The sequence below is a fragment of the Oculina patagonica genome, chromosome 2 (genome assembly GCF_052425735.1).
Source record: "Oculina patagonica isolate OP01 chromosome 2, crgOcupat, whole genome shotgun sequence".
Taxonomy (NCBI): Eukaryota; Metazoa; Cnidaria; class Anthozoa; order Scleractinia; family Oculinidae; genus Oculina; species Oculina patagonica.
The window spans coordinates 20703323-20727909 of record NC_135759.1 but is presented as its reverse complement, the minus strand read 5'-3'; the positions used below and the strand labels follow the sequence as shown (position 1 = coordinate 20727909).

The window sequence follows — 24587 nt, the reverse complement described above, 5'->3', positions numbered from 1 at the left end:
TCGTACCAAACTCATTTGCATGCCGCGATTCACAGATCCAGAAATTGCACAAAAAGGGTCGTTAATTTCCTTATTCTTCACCTCATTTAAAGACAGAAAAACTGACATAACCTAAAAAAAATAGCATAAACAAAATTTCCATAAATCGAGATTAAGAAAAGTGAAAGTCTGTGGTTTGAAGACAGAATTTCACCTTTCTTAATCTGCTAAAGTCCATTACAGGTAAACCCCAGCACGCTTGTCATGTTTCCTTAACAATTTTTCGGTACCCATTTATATTACTGGGGTGTGGCAATGTATTTCGAAAGTCTTGTTCAACAAAATGACCACGGCCTGGGATGGTACATTTCGCAAAAGTGCTTGGTCTCGCTAATAGTTACAAAACTAAGTTCCATTCAAATCTCAAATTTTGCGAAATGTTTTTTTTTTAATCTTATCATTTTCGCTTGATTCTTTTTTAAAAAGTCTGTAGCCCCTTTGATATAAAAAGCGTTCACGGCTTTATTGACTTTTGCACTTATGACTTTGTATCCTAGAATTAATGATCCAGTAGTCTCTTTTCCACAGGCAGACCACTCTATGTATCTCTGTTGACATACGAGATCGACGAACTATAGAAATTTAAAGAAATCTATGGCGGTTATGAATAAAGCACTGAAAAATACATATTTAGGCTCATCTCGATCCGAATACTTTAGCTAACTTAAATGAAATGTTAGTCGACTCGTGTGAGGCATTTTATCCGCCGTTCTGCGCCGTTTTAAGAGTTAGTTCACTGGATCGTTTTCGATTGTTGTTTGTTGTTGTTGTTGTTTTTTTTTACATATAAAGTCAACGGTCGAAAGCGATTCAGGGAAATAAAATTTACTTAAGGTTTACTTGTTGGTTCTCTTCGACAAGTCGTTTTCATAAAGCGAATGAAATAAAGGCGTTTCTTTTTTGGACAACACTGCAAAGCAAATAGCAATCCGCATATTGAATCCCTAGTTGGTGTCATTATTCACGTTTTAGCGGTCATGCGCTCCGTGTTTCCATAGTTACGGCACGACCAGACATTCAAGAATCAAAACTGCTGTGGAAACAAACACTAGTCGTAGGCGAGTGTTACTACAGCTTTGTTAGCAAAGCGTACATTGTTAACTCTTTATTTTCTGTTTGTGTCTGTCTAGCCTGAATTTTAGAGCACGACCAGACGTTCAAGAGAACGAAAAATTCCATGGAAACACACTCTAGTCGTAGGCGAGTGTTTCTACAGCTTTATTAGCAAAGCGTACATTCCCGCTTTAGTTTCGAATCGTTTGTGCTTGTCTAGCCTGGGTTTCAGTGCACTGCCAGCACGTTCCAAAGAATACGTGACGTCAGAGGGTCTCTACGTCGTCACGCAACATCCAAACAAGAGCTCTCAAGCAGAATGCACTGGACATCAGTGAGGGGGAAGGGGGCATCAGCGAGCTCTGGTCACGCTTTCTGTTCGCATTGCTTGACTATCAAAAGATAAACTACTTACAGTCGAACGTGGCAGACGCTGAAAGAGTAAGAACTGACCCGAGCTCAAAGCGCAGGAAATGGTAGGAGTGGGAAGAATGTCCTTCCTCAGTTCTCTAGTTTAGCCTGCTACTTTGATAGGCCATTTCCGAGTTACCCTTTGCCTCTGTTTTTTTCTACGTGCGAAACCATTCAAATGAAAATAAGTTTGATTTGTATGAAAATGGACCTATAGGTGAAACTCATTTTCATATGAATGGTTTCACACGTAGACTCGTTTTGAAACAGAGGAGCAGAGAAGAAATCGCAACATCCAAACAAAGGCTCTCAAGCAGAATGTGCTGGGGTAAAGGAGGGGGAGGGGAGGGAAGCACCAGTGAGCTCTGGCACGTTTTCCGTTCGCATTGCTTGACTATCACAAGGGGAACTTCTCGAGGTCGAACGTGGCAGACGCTGAAAGCGTAAGAACTGAGACGAGCTTACAGCACAGGAACAGAGAGGGGTGGGAAGAATGTACTTCCTTCTCTAATTCCGCCTGCCATTAAGATTGACAGAATCGCCTAAATAATCGTAAAGAATTCTGTCACAAAAAAATATAGGGCGCTACAGGAGAGCCAGCACCTAAAATAATATTTGGCGATGTGGCCATGCATTTACTTGGTGGATTGTCGTGCGTGCAAATGCTGGAGTGGGCACACAAATCACCAAGTTGGCGAAATAAAATGGAGAATTCTGAAACCATTCTGATGTATATCGCACAAAGGGTAAAGTCTCTGTGATTGCACACCCACACTCACTGTTTTTTGTTGTCTCGTTTATGTACACTAGTCTGTACAAAAAGGCATTTTGTTCAGCTGCTAACGACAGAGCACGTCCTCAGCTCAGTGGAGGTAAACAAGTCGCGAAGGAAATATAAGCTGAAATTAATCTCCCTCCCTTCGGAAGATTAACTTCAGGATAAGAAACACGAGTAAACACTCGAAAAGGCTAAAAAGATAAAATGAATGAGCTGTGGCGTAGCGGAATACTTAAGCTCATTTCTAGTGCTCGTATATAGTTTAAGCATTTTCCCGTAGTTTTCTGAAGGAAAGGTAAACCAAATCACCGTTTAGCTATTGTATATAACAAAAGAATGAAATAGTTTCGTCCTCAGTGATGGTACACACACACGTATCGCATGTATACGATTCGGAAGTAATACCGTAATGCAGTGAAATTAAAAACCCGCCTTTCGGAAGATCAATATCATTAGACAAGTGAATGCTTATTTGGGATGACGGTTTTTGTTTATAAGCTGTCGCATGAGAAAAGGGCAGCTAACCGGGAGTTTGGGCATGAAGCTGGAATTATCATCGACTGAGTCTTGCCCAAGGATAATTTCCGAGATAAAAATGCATTTCTAAAAGTACCCCTAGTTATTAAATAGTAAAGAATAAAACGTGACCATTCATGTATAGCATTTGTTATTGTTTTACCAGACGTCCAAGCCCGAAAACTGCCATGGAAACAAACACTAGTCGTAGGCGAGTGTTTCTACAGCTTTAATAGCAAAGCGTACATTGTTAATCACATTGTTAACTCTTTAGTTTCTGTTTGTCTAGCCTGAGTTTTAGAACACTGACTGAGATTCAGTGCACGACCAGACGTTCAAGAGAACGAAAAATGCCATGGAAACAAACTCTAGTCGTAGGCGAGTGTTTATACAGCATTTTTAGCAAAACGTACATTGCCTCTTTAGTTTCGTTTCGTTTGTGCTTGTCTAGCCTGGGTTTCAGTGCACAGCCAGCAAGTTCTGAACAACAAGAACACGTGACGTCAGCTGGTCAAAAGGTCGTCACGCAACATCCAAACAAGAGCTCTCAAGCAGAATGTACTGGACATCAGTGAGGGGGAGGCGGGCACTAGTGAGCTCTGGTCACACTTTCTGTTCGCATTGCTTCACTATCAAAAGAGGAACTACTCGCAGTTGAACCCGGTATACGCCGAAGAATAAGAACTGAGACAAACTCAAAGCGCATGGAAAAGATAGGAGTGGGAAGAATGTCCTTCCTTCTCTAATTTCGCCTGCCACTGCGATTAACAGAAACGCCTAAATCGCCTAGAATCGCAACATCCAAACAAAAGGCTCTCAAGCAGAATGTGCTGGTGGACATCAGTGAGGGGGGAGGGAGCACCAGCGGGCTCTGGTCATGCTTTCTGTTCGCATTACTTGACTATCAAAAGAGGAACTACTCGCAGTCGAACATGGCATACGCTGAACGAATAAAAACTGAGACGAGCTCACAGCACAAGAACAGAGAGGGGTGGAAAGAATGTACTTCCTTCCATAATTCCGCCTGCCACTACTAAAGAGATTCGCCTAAATAATCGTCAAAGAATCTTGTCAAAAAAATTAGGGCGCTACAGGAGAGTCAGTACCTAAATTAATATTTGGCGATGTGAACATTCAGTTACTTGGTGGATCGTCGTGCGTGCAAATGCTGGAGTTAGCACACAAACCACCAAGTTGGCAAAATAAAAACTGTATAAAATTGAGAATTCTGAAACTATTCTGATATATATCGCATGTGGACACCCACACTCACTGTTTTCATGTTGTCCCGTTTATGTACACCAGTACATAAAGGAATTTTATTCAGCTGCTAGCGACAGAGCACGTCCTCAGCTCAGTGGAGGTAAACAAGTCGCGGAGGAAGTATAAGCTGAAATTAATCTCCCTCCCTTCGGAAGATTAACATCACGATAAGGAATGCGAGTAAACACTCAAAAAGGCTAAAAAGATAAAAAAAATAAACTGTTTGTAGCGGTAATCGAGAGCTCATTTCTACTGCTTGTATATTAGTTTTGGTTATATAAGCGTATTAGTTTTATCAGTTTCTGTGGGAAATATTAGCCAGATCGCCGATTAGCTACATGTATTGTATACACTGTGAAAAGAACAGAAGACTGATTTCAACCTCAGCTATGGTATATGTATACGAATCGGAAGTAATTCCCGTCTTTCGGCAGATCAATATCAGTAAGATTACAATTAAACAAGTGAATGTTTATTTGGCAAGAGGTTTTTAAGCTGTCCCAGGAGAATTTTAAGGGAAGCCAACCAGGAGTTTGGCCATGAATCTAGAATTATCATCGACTGAGTCTTCCCCAAGGATAATTTCCGGGATAGAAATGCATTTCTAGAAGTATCCCTAGTTAATTGAAAGGAATAAAACGTGACCATATAGCTTTTGTTATTGTTTCACTTCAGTCAACTAATCCATTTCTTAAATTTTTGCCACTTATACACTCTCAAGATTAAAAGGGTGGAGTAACCTAATACTGTTGTCTCTACACTTCCTGAACTGAGCGAGATGACCTGAAGCAAAACGAAGTCATGTCTGATCGTATTGAAGGATACAAGGCAAAGAGGGGTCATCTCTAAAGTTTGCCGCTCACGTAGCTTTAAGTATTTTCAGTGATTTTCAAGATTTTCGCGTTCTTACACTGAACAGACCGCGACTCGTAAAACTTTACCAAGATAATGAAGTGTAATACAACAGTGACATAATACTTTTGCAAATTTTGTTCACCTTCAATTTCAAGAAATAAAGAACGACCAGACGTAAGTCTTTCTTAAGGCCGCAATTTACGTCACCAAAATTTCCGCCAAACTGATTTTTTGTTTTTGTGGTATTTTGTTTTTCCAATACATTCTATAAAAATAGTTGCACAAAAAGGCAATAAATAAAATCCGTTTTCGGCTTTGTTGCATCGCAATTGAGAATAAACCACATGAACTGCTCTATTATAAAATGACTACGTCAACGTATTATGGTTGTTAGCCTAGGGGGATGAAGATTAGCTTGAAGAGTATCAACGATCAATTTCAAACAAAAGCGATTTCCTATTCTTCTTAGCTTCCGGTGTTTGCTTAGATATCTCGTGCTCATCGTGTCTGATGCGGAGAAAGAAATGTGTTGACATGTTGCGTAAACAAAGAAAATTCCCGGGTTTCTTTAAAAATAGCATGAATTGGGGAAAATTGTTATACTATAGAAGCAGGTATATGCTCTCTCGCAGTAATAGTCAACACAGCATTGTAAGTTACCTGTATATGCTTGTCTTAACAAGAACAAAACTGGTGGGACTCTTGTACTGAGCGTGGGAATGCCACACAAAACGTGAGCTTTTTGAGGAGCAATTTCCTTTTCTCCTCCCATTGGTATCTGCTACACATGCAAGGCTTTTAAGCCTTGTACAAAGCACATAGTTGCAGTGTTTACTGCCGGTATGAATGAATATTCTCTGTTGGTTGCTTAGTGCGTCACCCATTTCAGCGTCTTCAATTGTGGACCAAAATAGCCACAAAAGCATTATTAAGTACCTGCGACGGCGGAAACCGATAATTAATTCATAAATCCTGCTAAATATAGACTTTTATTTTCACTTAAAGCTGAATAGAAATTCAGCTTTTAACAGGGTCTTAAATTGACTAAAATATTTCAGTAGTTTTAATAGCAGACATCTTCTAACTCTAAAGAAAGTGCTTGTCTAGTGCTTCTGCACCGACTCCTGCTTCAAGCAGAACTGATCTTCCAACCAGTCCCACTGTTCCACATTTAAATCGGCATTTAAATCGGATGTTTTCTTAGTTAAAATTAAAATTTTCTGACTACAGTTATCTCGAGTATTAAAAGTCAAGCGATTTCTGTCTTTTATTACTTTTCAGTTAATAACATTTTATAAAAGAAAAACAAAAGAAACCAAACCGGAATATACTTTATGCATCGCAGATTAGGAGCTTTCGCTCTATTTTCGGAACGGACGCCATCCATGAAAAAAAACTCAGTTAAAACTTCTACATCTACTCAATCGTGTTCCTGTCTTGTAACATTTAAAATAAAATCAAGAAATTGATTTCAAGTTGATCAGCACAATTTGAGACAACGTTACGTAATAACGTGCTTCTCTATGAAATTGTTTACCTCAAGTTAAAATCCACTAGCCCGAAATCGGAAGTAAACATCGACTCTCAGCCATAATCAACACCCCCACGTAAAAGGCGGAGATAGCCAAGGCTACGATTGATCACCCGATTTTTATCGTGCCTACAAAAAACAACAATGCGGTAACATTTGTCTGTACGATTATTTTAGCGTAAAAGGCCCACTAAGGAGATCGTCGAATACTGTTGTAACAGCGGTACTATGACTGGATCAGTGTAACGAAGCCATACTTGATAGATGATACTAGTTGAGAATTTAGAGAATCTGAAAGAAACAAAGTACTCTACAGTACCTACGGAACAGTATCTAATACAGTACACTGAAAAACTGTTCTCGTGTAATCCTTCTTTTCTTATCACTGCTTATCGTTGCATCAGTCGGATGAAGCTCTATCCCATTAGTTCTTGAACTGTAAGCTAGGCACGTACTCTTGCATGCTGTTGACTTGGCAAAAATCATGAAACATGACCCGGTATAGCAGGTTTTACTGGCGCTATGTTAGTCACGAGATAGAAGAAGTTTTCGTGAAAACAGGGAAAAGAGTGTGTTATTTTTTTTTTTCAGAAAAAGGGTAATAATATCTTGAAGAATAGAAGTCTCGTTGTTTTGTTTGAAAAGAGAATTTTACTCAGAGAAAAAAAAAAAACATTCGCGGATAACTTAACAAAACGACTCGGTAACTTATCCCATGTCATGAGCGAGACCGGCACACGCCTAATTGCGTGGGCCGAGAGAATATTTTTGCTCGTCACACGTCGACAACGCATGGCCAGTGACAAGCAAGACAGCCAGGCAATCAGAAACTGTCAACCCAATGAAACTGTAATTAACGGAGGTGCACTTTGTACCGTTAAGTCAAGCACTGCGCTTAGCATCTACAAAAGCACGGCAGGTGATTTTGAGGCTCGACGGAGCTGTGGGTGCTAAATATATATTAATAATCTCAGTGAAGAAAACTGATTGTCTTTTGTAGATCTGACTGCTACAATAACTCAGTTGGAAATTGCCGCAGCCGAATTATGGTAGCAGGTGAAGGAACCAGTCCCAGCCGCTTTCTCATTTGTAGTTCAGTCCTTGCTTATGTGACCTATGAACTCGACTTTCATCAAATTTAATTTCAGCAATGTAAGATAACGCAGAAATACCATGGACAACACATGTGAACAAGCGCGTTGTGCTGTTGTTTCTTTTTATTTTACAGCAAGTACCTTTTTAGTTTTCTATCATTTATTTCCAAGACGGAATCAGAGGCCAGTTTGTTGTCAGAGTTTAATTAACTCTAACTGTATATACGCGACAAATGTTTCCGGAAACTTCCGGTCTAGCTTCCGGTTTATATCGTTTTATAAGGTCGACGCCTTGCTCAAGCAACTTTGTAACCACGTGATCACCCACGCATCCGTACTCGCCTATATTTTGTGAAGAAAAAATTTTTGCATTGAGAAATAAACGCTTTGATCAGTCTTCCGTAAAAATAGAAAATGCAACAGCGAAGGCGATAGTTTTAATCCATCTATGCCGTCGCTTTTAATAACCCTTTCTAGACGGAATCCAATACTGTGACGAGAGCGCTTTTACATCACCACCACCAAATATGTCTCTCAAACAGACTTACTGCACTTGTCGACATCTATTCGGGATTGGTTCGTATTTACTCGGAAATGGTTGTCATGGCTTTGTTATGGCATAATGTTGTCCTCCTACGCGCGTATCACGCAGTTCTGTCGCTTGTCATTACGAATGTTCAACGAGCCGTAACGCCTACGATTATATGCATAATTGGTTACAACACCAAAATCGTACGCACGGGCTATCGGTGGCTCATTTCGCATGGTATTCGCCTAGCGAGGGTACAACACTCTATAGTGAGAAGGCACTTCTGAAAAATATCTACCCGTTTCCAAGCACTGAAGCTAAAACCTAAACGGTGACAGCCTCGCAGGATTCTAATTGGGCATGTTAGCAATGGCTTATCCACGTTTTCCCGCATATGAAGGTAACTACTGTATTTTTTTATAACATAAATGATAAGTCGCAGTGGACGAACGATGGGTCAACTGTGAGTGTTTACGTGCTACGAAAAAGAAGCATGCTTCTGGAACGAAATTATAAAATATCGACTTTCTTCACCTGTGCGAAAGAATTTTACTGTTTCTTTAAACTGCCACTGTTCGGATGTAGTTTACCAAGTTTAAACCGGTCCTTCTTCGCATGAGTGATCATCATTCGTATATAATTTGTTCCTATAGAATTGGCTCAGTAGCTGAGTAAATAGAAACTTAACATAAAGTAGGGCATTCCTATGGCACCAACGTGGTAACTGACAACAGTTTCTAGAATTCAGAGCGTGGTTCATCGGAAACGTTTTACTACACAGATCAGTTGTAAATATAGAGGTTACTTGACTAATTATGATAGCCTGTCTGTTACTGTTTTTTTAAGGGAGTAGACTTCACTTTTCGTTGTAGTCCAAACGTTTAATACGATAATTTCAAAGTTTAAAGTCAAAGCCGTATACACTCGAATTTGCACTTTGAAGAAAGTCACAAGAGCCGACACTTGTGCACAAAGTTAATTTCTAGAGAATAACTGTTTTGAAGGTAGCTCGAGAATTATATGCAGAACTCGCCCACACGTTGCTCAAAACAATCTCTAAAACAATCCTCCCTTTAGCTGCACGGCGACAAATTGGAAGAACTTCGTTCAAAGCTTCACTAGAAGCGATTTCTTCCGGGTAACTATTCCAAATAGAAATTTCTCGACAGACAGAATTTCTTTTTCAGCACTCCATGTGTTATAGTCCATCCAACTAACGTGCGTGGGTGTATATATGGAGATCTTGTGTCTTCGACTAAAAACCGCTAAATATCGCTTTTTCATCGTTCGTAATCCTCTTTATAAGGCTAAAACCTGACAGAGACCCTTGCAACAACAAAGGTTGCTCAATTCTTAAAGACGAGGACATTGAACAAAAAGAGGTTGCACCAAATTTCGCATGTCACGCCCAAAATTTGTTGGAGGCTTATTACCTCAAGCTACGTTTAATTTTTTTAATACAGCAGTCTTCCAATTCCAATTGCTTCTGTTAAAGCCACATCTGCAAAACAACTCAATACCATAAAGATAAATTTATAATAAATTCAAGTCGACTCCGTGTGCGCCCACGATTGCTACGATCGCCACGCACCTGTCCGCCGGCCGCGGCCACTAGCCACCAGCCAACGCACTTACAGGCAAGCTTATTGAAACTCAAAGTACCAGCATTACAGGAGAAAATTTGGAAAAATTGGAAACACAGCAAGAACAGAAGGGTGTAAAGTCCTCGGATAATAGAAAATTAGCCTTTAAGACAGCGAAGGGAGGGTTGACGACATTAAAACAATAAAGCGGAAAAATGCACTCCACGAAAAAACCCAATAGTGATATTGTAACGAGGGCGAAAGATTGTCGAACCAACTTTTGGTTGAATCATTGCCCATGCGAGTGGGTTTGAAAGATAACTTTCCGAATAATAACAAATTTGAAAGGTAAGAAAAGATAAAAGAGGAATTAAATTAAAAAGGATCTTGGCCAAACGACCCGTTCAGTTTCGTGCATGCAGGTTGTTTTTTTTAACCAGAGCGAGTATATAGTGCTATCCAAAATTTTAAAAAAATGAAGCAAAAAAAGGAGGCGGACAACGTAATAAGCTCTTTTGCTAGGAGGCGGACAACGTAATCAGGCTCCTTCAAGTTTGCTAGAAGCCACAGATAACAAAGGCTATTGGCAATGCTGCAATATTTTAAAGTTTATGAACGTCATCAATGAAATCCATAGTAACTACCACTAGTACGAAAAACTTCATGTCTTACTACTTCAAAAAGCATATAAACAATACAATACAAACTTTACCACGTTTTTAAGTTTAAATAGGCTATTTCTAACTTTGTTTTGGTTGAAAACGACGATAAGGTTAAGAGATTATACAAGACACTACATATTAACCTACTAGCAACAAAAAGATCTAACGGTCTCCTCTATCAATCTCGTTTTCAAACCACTGATATTTACTACCTGCAAATTGGACAGTTTTATCAATACCGTGATCCGATCCGGAACTGTTTCTAAGCATTTTGGCCAGGACATAAGAGTGTAGAGTGAGAGTAACAAAGTTTGATAATACAACAGAACTAGCGAAGAAACACAACGGTGGTGTGTTACCATGCCGCCTTGCCTCCAGGATAAGAATCACCCTAATTACACCGCGAGCAATTGCTGATGTGTCGTTGCGCAATTGCGGCTCTGAGTAAATGGCACGAGATACTCACGCGATGTTAACTCACTACTAACCGCTACATTTAAAATATGGATCTCGTTGACGAGATTATTCAGTTTCGTCTCACCCTGCAGTATTGTGAACATCATGATTAAACTGGGTACTTGGGTTTTCAAAATAGTTATTTAAAGTCATATTTGGTATAACACTTTTCCACTAGGCAAAAAAGTGCTTCTCTTAAAAGGCAGTTAGCTCCTTTAAAACGGCATTGGCAGTTTTCGAAATGAGTAGCTATTAAACCATGAGTTCAGCGCAAAATAGGATTCATCTTTTTTTTTTATCAGAAAACAAGTAAGCAAAATCGTAACAAGAGAATTGGTCACGCGACTCAGACAACCACGAGGTTTATTGTAAGAGCCTAGGGACGAACGATCTCAGTGTAGGTAGTAGAGTTCATTCGACAAGCATTCGGCTTTTCGCTCCGTTAAATTGAACTAACATTAATCTTCAATCAGGAGCCCTCTGTAACGTATGAACACTATTGGGACAAACAGCTTAAAGCTCGGAAAAGGTTTGTAGAATTTCCACACACGAATACGATATAGCATGCACTGCACTTTGCAAACTAAACCAGTACAAAACCACTGATGTGATTGATGTTAAATGCTTCCGGCTGTACCGGAACGTTTTTGTTTTCGTTAATATTTATTCAGAAGTACCCAAAAAGTTTATTTTGCTCTAAACAGCATTCGAACGAGTACGCGAACACAAGCAAAGTTCTCTTTAAACCTCATTCACGTTCTGCTGTAATTATATTACGGGACTTTCAATTGCATGGGAGTATATCGCGAATGGCTCGGTTCGTGTTCAAGTTTTCGAAGCAGCTGCAGCAATGGCCAACAGCTGTTTAATCATTAGTGTTATGGCACAGTACTTAGTAAATACCAGCCGTCAGTATCTCATCCTACTTGACTACTTTATAGGACACGTCATGCATAGAGGTTGTTCGTCTAGCTTGATATCATTTGTTCCCACAACCGGTGGGAACAAATTCTAACTATCATGATGTTACTTTGTTAGTATGCGTTCAAATGGTACATATCAGCTTTCGAATAGCGGCAAAATATAACCCGACACAAAAACATCCAACGATATTACCGGAATACACTGAAAAAATTTACAGTCATAAGAATCTCAGTTGTCGTATGCAGTTCCATGAGCTGATCCTGACTGCTTCTCAAGTGCTCCTATTACTAGCAATATCACAGTCTCGCAGAGAAATTGTCCTTAGGAGTGAAGAACCAAGTTTTGCGGTCTTTCCTAACGGTTAACTGTGTTTAACAATATATGCATTGTCTTGTTTTGAAATTTGCAAAGAAAACAAATTACTAAAAATAGCTACTTTCCGGAACAGTACGTTAAAATTCAAACTACTGTAAAGGAGTTTAGTAAAGGGGCTTTCTGGACTACCGAAACACGGTAAAATGGCATGGACTATACCTCTTGATAGAAATACAAATGCTTTTTTTTAGATATCACTTGAAAAGCAGCCAAATTACTAGTCGAAAAATAGCAAATAATTTACGCTAAACATCATTGTACTACTCGGATGACAAGTGCATGTGCCTGTATGACATTGATCGAGGTCCCTTTGGTTCCGCTTCTCTTAATTTGCTACCTATGCAATTCCAAAAACAAGCGCAAAGAAGGTTTAATTAAAAGAGCACAAGAGAACGTTAGACGTGGTTTTGATAGTCTGATCAAGAGTGGAAAGGAACCTTAGAAGCAAACTAATATCAGTTCAGGAACTTGATCACGAGGGCTGTCTGACGGCCGAGTTCCCTCTATGTACTGCAAAACAATTGACCATGTCCTCCGTCGGACGTTTCTCACAGAAATAGTGGATAGAAAGAGACCATAACTCCATCTGTATCAAACGACGGTCGTACAACAGTTACACGCCACATAAACTGCATCAGTGAACAAGGTATCGATCAACCCCTAAAGTGAACACATGAATGCTGTACACGTGTACATCTACAGTTAGACCCCGCTATTGGAACTCCGTTATTTCAAATTCCCCTTTACTTCGAGCTAAAATCCATTTCCCTTGGATTTGACCTTCACTTTTTTACTATCGGGATTTTGAAGCCCGCTATTTCGAACTATCTTTTGTTTCCCTTGACAGTTCCGCGCAATAACGGGGTGCAACTGTAGTTTTAATATTCGGCATACTCTGTACACCGGTTAAACTAAACAACACACGTAAAAACACCCAATTTAAATTGACATTGAAAGCAAAACCCTGGCCGACTGAAAAAGACATTTACTGCTGTGTCCTGCTGTGGGTATAACCCTGGTTCTAGTTCTTTTAACCCGTCTTTAGTGAGTTTTAGGAATGACAGTTCTGCTTCGACCGACGCCATGCATCACAACAAAACTGAAGCTTGGATAAGCAATGTAAGATGAGGACCGCGCGTTTCTCGCGTTTCTACAAAAATCCGAGTTTTACTGCAAACTTTACGCTTTTTATTGAGGTACGAAGGCCTAAACGTTCGCTCTTCGGACTACGTTTGAGAATTTATCTCAGTCTTGACACCAGCTAAAGCAAATAGTGATCGAGTTGTTTGCGTTAAGTTATTCGATGCATGGGTCTACCCACCGTGACAGTTCCTTTAGAAAACCGCTCAAATATCTTGCTTTTCACCTGTTTCAGAGCAGAACAATAAAAACAGGATTTCAGTGGCTTTGTTGTGATGCAGTTCTGTTTAGGTGTATGTCAAAAACTACCATATCTCGGCCCTCTTTTAATTACCCCCTGGAGAACGAACATCAACGCGGCCATTACAAACGTAAGAGAAGTTTACTCGGACAAACATCCGTCCACTTCAATATTCCACATGAAAAACAACAATTCGATTGTCAGCAGAGAGCGGCGCCCAACCTCAAGACAATGTTTCAACTATCAAACGTGATCGGGAAAAGTAACATCTATCCGATGCTATTGTTGTCAGTGCATTCACTCAGCCAGTGACTCAGTGAGCGAGTGCACGAGACTAGCAAACGTTTGGGGCAAATAAAAACTTTCCTTGATATAAAAGTATTCTTATCCTTATATGAAGTTATTTGCTTGATTTGTGGAAACAACGACCCGTTAGATTGCAAATTTAAATGTCAATGAAAGAAGAAAAGCTATGATCCAACTAGACTGTAAACAATATTTACAATTTCCTACTAAACAGGTTACTTGGCTAGGTTGTCTACCACTATAGTCCAAGCTCGAGCAGTTGGGTTCTCAGTTGAAAATCCCTTGAAGCCAAACTATAAAAACCTTACTCGGTAAATAGTCGGAATGGAAAACATGTATGCAAAAACATACACAGGTGTCGCTTGATAAACAAGAATAAAACACAATAGTGAAATGACATTTTAGTTTAGTAAGGAACGGAACTGCAAATGGCTGTCACTAAAATGTACTTAAACAACTGTCTTTATTAGCTCGCTCATGTTTGCTGGTATCGGCACAGACAGCTAAGAACGTGGCTTTTATCAAAGCTGTAAACCATTGTCACTTACAGAGCATTTTGTTCCTAAGACAAAACGAACAACAACGAGCGCCTTCAAGTGTTCTTCATCGTAAATCAGTTTGTGGTCGAGGTGAAAACAGCATCTTTACCCTATAAGTAACTAGTGGTCTATTCTAGATCAATTTCAGGACAAGGAATGATAAACATTTTACTAAATGAACACAGAAATATCGAAACCAATGCTTTGTTTTATGAAAAAATAATCAGTTAACAATTTTTTAGTCAAAAAGGTAGAAGTGTCGAGGATGTACAGACGAACTGAGTTGCTGTTTTGTAATAATATTACGTAAGGAAGTTAAATCGTCAGGCCCTGCATGTAAGGAACCAAAACTGACTTTTTACTTAACTTCGGTTTACTAGCAGTTTCTAATTATCAGAACCACTTTGGATGCTGTAACCTTCCTGAAAATTTAGGTGAATATGTCGAAAACTGCTGGCTTATTCACAGTAATGCAATGTGACAACGCACAACTACAACCTCAAATAACCTAAACAGATACAGCTTCGTGCTTAAATCAGTCCATCAGAAAATGAAATATATTTTGCTAGGGTTACACAGCGAAAATTACTTTTTCACTGAGTATCTTTGCAATGGTTGTACAACAACCTCGAATATTATAGCAAAACTTATCGTATGAAGTGCAGTTTGTTCGATTAAAGAAAAGTCTTGTTGCATTCAGGTGAATATTATTTCACACAGATTTTTATGTTGAATGACGAACGAAAACAATGCAAACTGTATTTTCCCACAATTTAATCTTGATTTTTATTTAAGTAAAGCCGGAGTGCTGTCATGAACCTACATCAGTAAACGTTTATGTCCTACCTGATAAAAATGCTTTCACAACAAAATTCCATGAATGTGCGTATGCTTTCCTAAATCGAATCGTAAATGCATCGATGTCCTCGACACACTCAACACCAACGCCAACTGACACTGATGTCAGAACTTTGAGGTTAGCCGTTTTTGCTGCAGTTATAACATTATAAGGTAAAGCTAAATCGACGATTCAATGTTCATGTTTGCAGAAGAAAGCTACTTCATTTCCAGCTTTACCTTGCATGAATGATCTCCATGAACTGCGCACTGAAGTGTAAATCCAATTTGCGCGTATAGATCCCTTAAAGGCCGATTTACGTCTCGTACGTTGATCAGTCACAAGCAAAGTTGATATAGAAGAACAAAGTTGCAAAATGAAGAGATCATTCAGTAAAAATTCAACAAAAATATGACTTCAACAAAAAGCGAGAGAATTCATCCGAGAGGTGCACGAGAGCGAATCGCGTTTTTTTCTAGTCACATGTTGCATCTTGCATGAGCACGGCATTCAAAACATAAGCGTGATTGACATTTAGACTAAGCCGTGTGATAACGCCATTGTCAACGCTGTACAGGTGGCAGTGTTGAACAGGTGATAGGCCATATCAGACGGATATGACAAACTCTGTTAATAATTGTACCGTTATTTCCTTCTCTACCAATATTAAGTTGCCGCCAAGACAAGGAGCAATTAACGATTTTTGTTGTCAATCTTTTTTCAACATGTTCAAAGACTTCTTTGCTTCGTGCAGGGGCCATTTTTCTCAATTTCAGTACGTATAGCGTGATTGTCGGCTAACACGAGCCCCCGCAACTCAGTTTAATTACCTTGTATCTGTGAGATACATTTCAAGATACGGCGAATGCGGTATCCCTTTGTTAACACAATGCACATAATATGGCCACCTCCGTCCCCGCCAGGTTACTGAGTCACCCACGTTATCCGTCAAATTGTTATAATAGAGAGCCAAGGCTTTTGCGGCATTGACTTAATATGAAATAAAGAACAATTCGATTATTCCGTGCACTGACTCAGAAAATCGCAACCCAAATTGTAGTCTTTCAAAGGGAACCAGTATACAAAAATAGTGGCTGGGAGGAACTGGCCTGAATTTCCACCGCCTACATGAGGACAAAATTACATGTGTCCTATAGAAGTTTCTACCAGAAATTGGTTTTATATGTTCATCTCCACACTTAAAAGGTAAATGATTTGGCCACCTTTATTCCTGCCATGGATTTTACGTTTCCGTATAAATTCGGCAAGGCAAGAGAAAATAAAAACACAACAAAACAACAACAGCAAAAACAAAAACAAACTAAAACTGTGAACCGGTATATTGACTTAAAACAAATTGAGAAAATGTTATGAATGTTACGTTTTCACGATAAAATAGTATCAGTACGTCAGCTAACTGCCTGCTTTTTACGGATTAAAAACTTGTTTGAAGTTTTGAAAGACTGCCAAGGATTGGGAGCAAAGCAAAAGTAAAAGCACTCGTTATTCATTCAACATGTAATTCGCGAGACTACGAGATCGACTGAATGATTAGTTATTTTTTCATTGAGAAACTGCTTGTCTTTAAGGAAGTCCAATAAGACAAATTTCCAACTAAACGGCTAAATTAGACTGCGCAACTTTTGCGGCCAAAACGTAACAATTTTATAGCAGAATACCTTATTTTCCGGTCCGTAATCTATTATTTTGACTGATATCCTATGTACCGCAAGTTGACCTCCGTGCAGGTCAAGTAGCTGTCTCCGAACGCCCTTCTGCAGGCAAAGTGCTTTTACATACACAGACAGTCATTCACGGGATCTTGTTTAGTTTCTCTGATGGTTGCAGATGTTCTTTAATTGCAAACAGGAGCGAGATTTCAGTCGTGCGAGTTTAACGTTTAAGGCCAGTTACAGAAATGTATACGGGGGTACAAAGGTTTGAAGACTTGTCCGACGAGGCAAATTGTGCAAAGCCGGTCTCTGGGTGGCTGTGAACCACGGATTTTACGAAACATAAAATTAAGGCAATGGGCGAAAGAAAAGTAACGACGGAGTCCATAACCTTTCTTTCTAATTTTTTTTTTCAGTTGTTTCCCTTCGCTTTCCCTGCCCCCTTACTATATTTTTGGCCACGCTCTTTAACAACAAAGGGCACAACACCTACATGCGAAGGAATTGTTTACGTTTAGAACAGTTACATATGTTTATTAAGAACCAAAATTAGAAACGCTCCCGGGCATTACCCCGTAACGCACGCTAGCCTGTACAACAAGCGTTTTTGTGGTAATAAAACGTTCTAGCAAAATTCTCGCAGCTGTTCGATATATGGACACGCATTGCTAGGGGCCCATTGGGGTGGCATTGCCCATCTCGCCAAGGTCAATGGAAGGAACATAGGAATATCAGAGCGAATTTATCTGATAGGACATGCCTTATGAGTAAGCGGTTTCATATCACCGCTGCGCTCCAATTACCGCGAAAAAATCCAAGTTTTAGTTGGGTACCAAATGTACCTGCAAAACATTAGTATTATGATTATCGGAAGAAATGAAAGCTTTTGCAACAAGATAAATGCTGACCACAAAGTGCCTTATCTAAATTAAAAGAGCGGATCTTTGCCCAGTAACTATCCTTTGTTCCTATCAATTGAACGATAAAGCACACCCACAGACTTGGAAATGCTGTGCATTCAACTATTCAGTCAGTCACGAAGCGTTCGGTCCAACTGATGTGATGTTTTAACGTATCATCAAAACACCGTTACTGTTACTGGCTAGTTTATCCGTTATGAAAACACACACACACACACTAAAGTTGTAAAAGATAGCACTCGCAGAACTTTCCGTAAATTAAACAGTTTTCAGCTGAAAGCTACAAAATAATTTCAGTTTCAACTAAAGCTACAGACTGAAGGTATAAAGATTGAACAAATATTTTAAATTCCTTTAGTCATAAGGGTTCTGAACAGTCGGAATTCCATTTATCATTCGACAGACGAAACTGCAATTAATTTTCTTAGCAAGACAGGAATCCGCTCATCAATCTCGTGACTTTCGCAACTGGATTGAATAAATATTTATGCAAGCAAACTAGATTGCAACGAATTTTTGCAAAGAGACATTAAACACAGCAATATCACGTCATACTTTTTAAAGCCGAATGTTATTTCATCTTTATGTAAACAAGGGGCTTAAATGAGTCTTAGTTGTGAGTAAAAACCGTCAATTTTATACAAACATACCCAAACATAGAGCTCGAGTTGCTACGCGAAGAGAACAGTCCAAATCAATGCCTCTTCTGAAGAGCAGAGGCTAACGTACGCTACTGCGTGACCGTTCGAAATTTCATCAAAGTACTAGAGAGTGTGTTCGTGATGACACGAATATTAATAATATACAGCAAAACGAAAATAGAACACTTATCAAAACTGCGTGACTTTAGGAATGCACACGTAAATGGGTGTGTCAAGACGTGTCGGGTAAAGGTCATGTGTGCTCACTCGCTCGTGCCGAATTTGAATTCAAGAGCATTGTTGCGCCATACTCGTGTTTTCACGTAGGTTTCGAGAACTTTCTGGACACGCAACGAAGATTTTACCGTCACGCTTGTAAGTCAGGAAGCCATTCACGCGTGCAGGGTGTGTAAACCCCGGACAGACTTTGACCCTAAGTTTTTTTATATTTCTTTTAATTTTTTTTATCAAAGAAGACTATGGATTGGCTATTCTATTATTTTATATCGCAAACATCTAACAGTGACTTCACTTTGTAGCAAAACGAACAAAACAACAACCTTACAACATACATTTCTCTTTTTTTGCTCACTAATTATTCTTTTTTTGATTAAAGATGACTTATCTTTCGGCTTACGCTAGAAATCGGTTCATTTTTGGTGTATTTTTATAATATTACAGTTCACAGGTTTTATGCAGTATATCCAGTATACGACACAAAAAACTTTTAAAAAAGTATAGCTATTTAGAATTGATTCTTTTTGGTCAAAAATGTCCACTTTACGAAATAACGGCGCAGCTGGTCACCTGCCGGAATTGAATCCTGGGATTTTTGTGCAATCGTTAATTTTTTTTATAATATTTTTAAATGCGCCCGAGCTATAAAAATAAGTGCTATAAACAGCTTGTCGAAAGAAAAAAAAAACACTAAGAAATATCGCATACAAAGTGGTAAAACAAGCCTTTTACAACTGACGGCAAAAAGGGCATCACAAATTTTAACTTTAACCCTTTAATTGTCAGTGTGATGAACATTGAATTTCCCCTTAAAGTAACAATGTTATGTCAAGCAGATAGGGTATGAGAATAAAGAAAATCATGGGATATCATGTTGACGTACTACAACCATTTCCTCAGTTACGACAGTCAAAGAAATGTTTGACATTCACTAAAGAAAATTAATGTTCAAAACGAACGTTTTTACTTTTTTGGCATGCACACATGCACACTTCCAAGTAGATTAGCAGGCTTTTTCTGTTTCAATTTAACAATATTCTACCTTTTTAACGCTTTTGACGTACAACGGGTCGGCATAGGTTCCGGAGCACATCAAAAATAATGTAATAAAACTGATAATACTGTTCTCAAATCATACTTGTCATCAGCATGGAAGAAAAATTGAAACGGAAAAAGAAATGGTGCTTCATGGATCGAAACTAATTGATTATCGACATCACTCTGATTCAACTAAAAATTTCGAAGAAAAACGTTATAAACGACTTGTGCTTTGTTAAAATGTCGCTGTAGAATTTCGTTTAGAATCTGTTTGCTGGTTTTCGTCGATAAATTCACTGATAAGCCACCCCAAGTGCGGCGGATCTCCAAAACACAGATAACACTAAAATGAAAAACATCATCAATATCGTTTGAGGATTTGCAATGCAAATACAGTCTTTGCACTCATTTAGGTGGCAAAATTGGCACCTTTTTGATCGACATAATACCGTTGCAATTCATGACCGCTACAGCTTTTCAGTAAAATCTTTTCAATCGTAAGAAAGTTTTCAAATTGGCATTGACCGACGAATGCACAAAATGAAAGATTTTTCAGCGCTTCGATATCAGCAGTCCCTCCTTCATCCGTTCGCTGCCAAATTCTATGAATAAGTAATGAGTGTAAAGTTAATGATATCCGTATTTTTCACCTGTTACCGCGAGACAGGGATTCGCAGCAAGCATTTGACGTCAGTTCACGTAGTTCGCGAGCTATTTTTATCAGGAAAGCCAAGAAAAAAACTAATACACCTGCTCCTATTATTCAGCCTTCGGCAAATCCTTCTTTTTTTGTCATGGGCACCCACGACATCGTTAATTGGTATCCGTTTTTAGAAAATGGTTTATTTTTAACGAGAAATATTTTGGAGACTTCCCGATTTAGCTTTTTTTTCAAAAAATAATAATAATAATAGTTATAATAAAAGAAAAGAAATGTCTTTGTTGCACGGGCAGTCCAAATAATCCACCGCAGTAAGACTTTCCAAAAAAGAAACTATATTTAAAATATATCTAGTTATAAATATATATGTTTTTTTTTGGAACGGCAGGTTATACGATGTTTTATTAAAAAGAAAGATCTTCCCAATCTAAGTGGTTTACTTTAAATTTTGCTTTGAATAAGATATCCCAATAATAACCTATAAATTTTTAACGAAAGGTTTTTCACGAATAAATTATTAGGCACGTCCGAGGAAGCCGTATTTTCCAGCGAGAGCATAACCCCATCCAAAAATTGTGCAATATTTAGAGTTCGAAACCTAACCCTCTTCATATTTGCATGAACCTGTCTAGATAATTCTTTTCTGGTCACGGCCGACTGACTGAGGACCCAGCAGCGAATGAACGTCATAGAACAAACAATAATTGAACAATTGTACAATATAAACCAGGGTGACAACCGATGACGCGTATGCAAATTATCAATCAGCATTTCCGTAACGCCACAAAACGAACTCTCGCTTTTCTTCGCTTATACACTCGAATTTCGCTTATTTTGTTTTGACCTTAATTCTCAACGAAGTGTAAAAATGATGACTTTTCGAATGCCGAACGAAAAAACGATGTGCCGAGCGTCACTTTCGATCAAACCGCTTTGACGATACCGGTTATTGATAAACAATACGCATTTACGCAATATCTATCTGCGTCAAGCGCTGACGCACTTAGGCTAAAATTAGCACCAAGCTCATTGGCTGTCTCGCATTATTGGAAAATTCTGGCACGTCACGGCATTTCAGCCGAACAATGGATTTTAGATTTAAGGAGTCGCCCACTCGGTTCGTACACAGAATCTACGAGCTCTACGAAGCGAAGGAGGTAAATCCGACGGAACACAAACGACCCCGAAGTCTAAGCCGAGTCGCAGTTATTGCTGGCCAATAACTCGACCTGTACCTATACTGTTGATCAGTTCAAACGACACAAAAACCACTACAAGAGAAATAATTCTACCGTTTGGAGAAACAAGTGCTTATATTTTAACATGATGATCACCATGACTGAAGCTTTGGACAGCCTTGCTCAAGTTGCTACGGACCAACTTTTTGGTTTCGACACTGCTAGCCTTCTTACACCCCAGCTAGCGCGCCAAGTTCCTCAACTCAGCGCCGAGGAATTTTCATTCGTTCAGGCCGGCATGGATGAACCAACCAACATTTTTGGTGAGCCGGTTGATTTCCACGACACTTCTGTTCCAGGTACTTAGTAAAAATAACGAACGTTAAATCTAACAGCCAGCGAGCGTTCGGTTGCCTGTCTGTTATCATCGGAAACGCGAATCCACCTACGCGTGCCGCAGTGTTGGCGTTTAAAAACAAACTTTTAACTCTACATTAAATCGTGGGCATTTCTTTCTTTCGAACATTTCAACCGTCAGAGACGCTAAATGTTTTTCGAATCTGTTCACAAAACTACGTTTGTAAATTATTCGTCTTCGGCAACTTCACCTTATTTTTATCGGTCCTTAAGTTAAACGGCTACGACCCTGTCGCTTTAGTACTAATGTTTTTACTTTTTTCTAAAGTAATACATTTTCTACAAAGTAAGCTTAAGTCTATATCCTTGCTCCCAATATTTCCTTCGCAACGCTTTCGCCTCAATGTTTAATTTATGCTGTTCGTTGTAATTTGTATGCTTTGTTTACAATAGTTCGCTAACACTGATTTCTTCTTTCTCGCTTTTTTAGGAGATCTTGATCTGGACTACACTGTACCAGACGTGAAGCAAGAGGGAGTAAACCAGTCTATCAAGGCCTGTCAACAGCGCTTAGCCCATTTCAAAGGGCCAAGTCTACATGATGTGATTTCAGGACCGACTGGATCGACTCCACCACCGAGCGGACACGCTTCCCCATACAGTTCGCCAGCTCATAATCTTTGGATTCCCGACCGCACAGTTCTTACCCCGTTAATCAGCCAGGCCGGGACTACACCTTGGAGTTCATTCTTCCAGGACACAAAACTTCCCATGTCGCAGGAACCAAGTTCAGGACAAAACAAGGTACATAATCCCACTCCACAAGACCTTCAGCAAGAGCAGGTGCCAGTGTCCACATCAAACAACACTCAGAACATGTCTGGGGTTCCTAAATTCACAGCACAGAACAACTTCTACCAACGACCCATCCAGCAGCCAATAAGCTCCACATCACCAATGTTTATGCAAGCTACAGCTACATTGAACATGAAGTGGCCAATCCTTGGTGGCCCTTCTCCATTCCCTGCCACCATGTCGCCTGACCATACTGCAATGATGGACAAACTCCTCATGCATACAACACCACCAGCTGACTTTCTTACAATGCCAAGCAAGCCTGTCCAGAGAGGTCGCCCTGCAAAAGCTGGTAACTCTTTATTGAAAGCAAAACGTACCAACCCCACTGATGGACGCTCACGAACACCACCAAGTGAGCGACCTTATGCTTGCCCAGTGGACACCTGCCCAAGGAGGTTCTCAAGGTCTGATGAACTGACACGCCACATGCGAACCCACACTGGACAGAAACCATTCCAGTGCCGTATCTGCATGAGGAACTTTTCCCGCTCAGACCATCTGACAACTCACATCCGTACTCACACTGGAGAAAAGCCATTCGCCTGCGACACATGTGGTCGACGATTTGCACGATCTGATGAACGCCGTCGCCACATGAAGATCCATTTGAGAGAACAGGCTAAGAAAGAGGAGGAAGCCAGAAAAGCTATGGCTTCTCAATCTAATGGAACTGTTTCACCCATTCAGAGCCGGTCTCCTCAATCGACGCCATCACCACTCCAGGTCCCAGTGACCTCAGTGAACTCTTTTTAAGTGTTTGCCACTAACAAAACAGTGCTGGCACTGTTAAGACATTGAGGAACTCTTAAAATGTTGAATACTCTGTGATTCCAAGAACACTTGTGTATATTATTTTAAGGAAAAATTGAACAGTGGGCTGGTCCTGTGTACAGATTTTCATTACGCAGATTTTTTTTCAAGGTACTGTGAGTGCCACAATTATGCCTAATAACATATTTTTCATACACAGAAGCATTATGTTAGAATACAGCTGGACTCTGTATTTGTTTAAGCTAACACAAGTTTCCTAAACACAGTTTTCTGTTTTAGAGAATGATGCTAATGCTTCGAGAACAAGTGCTCATTGGTACACTTTATGTAAAGCTAGTTGTATTTATAAGTTGAGGAAATTAAGAATTAGGCTGGTCCTATTGTACATATTTTCATGTGCAGATGTTTTTAGGCACTCAGTGTCCCAGTGGGACTCAAAGGGACCTATTTTTCATACAATGAAACTTACAGACAAAAGATACAGCTGGTTTCTGTATACAATTATTAATCTAAGATATTTTGTGTAAAGATGTTACGCTTTGTCAAATTGTTCTCCTTGGTACAGTAGATAATATAATTATTATATATAATTTTTTTCATAATAGGAAATCAATTTACAAAAAAGGAAAACTTTTTTTAATATTTACATGTACTCACATATGGGTTAAACCCAGTTGTATAAACATTTATAGATTTTACAACTGTTTATCAAGGAGAATAATTTTTTCAAATGTCAGAGAATATTACAAACAAAGTAAAGTCAAGCTGGTTATTGACTATATAAACTCAGTGCTGGTCACTACAAGATGATAAAAAATAAAAGTTGAAAAATTTGAAACACTTCTAATACTGTTCTTTGTGTCCACTCCAACAACGTATACACTCAGACAAGCAGTCTTGTAATCTTTCCCACAGCCATTATAGAGTGAAGGTAAACATTACTTCCAAAACGTTAAAGCCCTTGCCTCGGCATAAGCCAATTCCCAAAATTCAACCACTCAAATTATCCAGAAGCAAGGAAATGAACACAGCAGAGAAATATTGTCTTGACAGAGCTCAAATTCCCCGAAACCCAGCAAGGAACAAATTAAGCCAGGAATAATCATGTTCTGTGGTAAGC

General features: G+C 39.3%; 1 protein-coding gene and 1 long non-coding RNA gene across 3 annotated transcripts; one reads left to right on the top strand and one right to left on the bottom strand.

Moving 5' to 3' along the window:
* Positions 1–37: 37 nt before the first annotated feature.
* On the bottom strand, positions 38–16216 carry LOC144643427 (uncharacterized). The gene is made up of 4 exons (XR_013568905.1): positions 15373–16216; positions 15142–15285; positions 13391–13435; positions 38–111 (listed from the first exon to the last, which is right to left on the bottom strand). It is a non-coding gene; the product is annotated as an uncharacterized LOC144643427 (long non-coding RNA).
* On the top strand, positions 8325–24307 carry LOC144643426 (uncharacterized). Of its 2 annotated transcripts, none has more exons than XM_078502680.1 (2): positions 8325–8469; positions 22329–24307. In XM_078502680.1, the coding sequence occupies exons 1-2, from the start codon at positions 8430–8432 to the stop codon at positions 23447–23449; spliced, it is 1161 nt and encodes a 386-aa protein (XP_078358806.1). In that variant the 5' UTR covers positions 8325–8429; the 3' UTR covers positions 23450–24307. The 2 variants fall into 2 exon arrangements, with proteins under 2 accessions (XP_078358806.1, XP_078358805.1); XM_078502679.1 differs by lacking the exon at positions 8325–8469 and adding an exon at positions 21411–21840.
* The last annotated feature ends 280 nt before the right edge of the window (positions 24308–24587 follow it).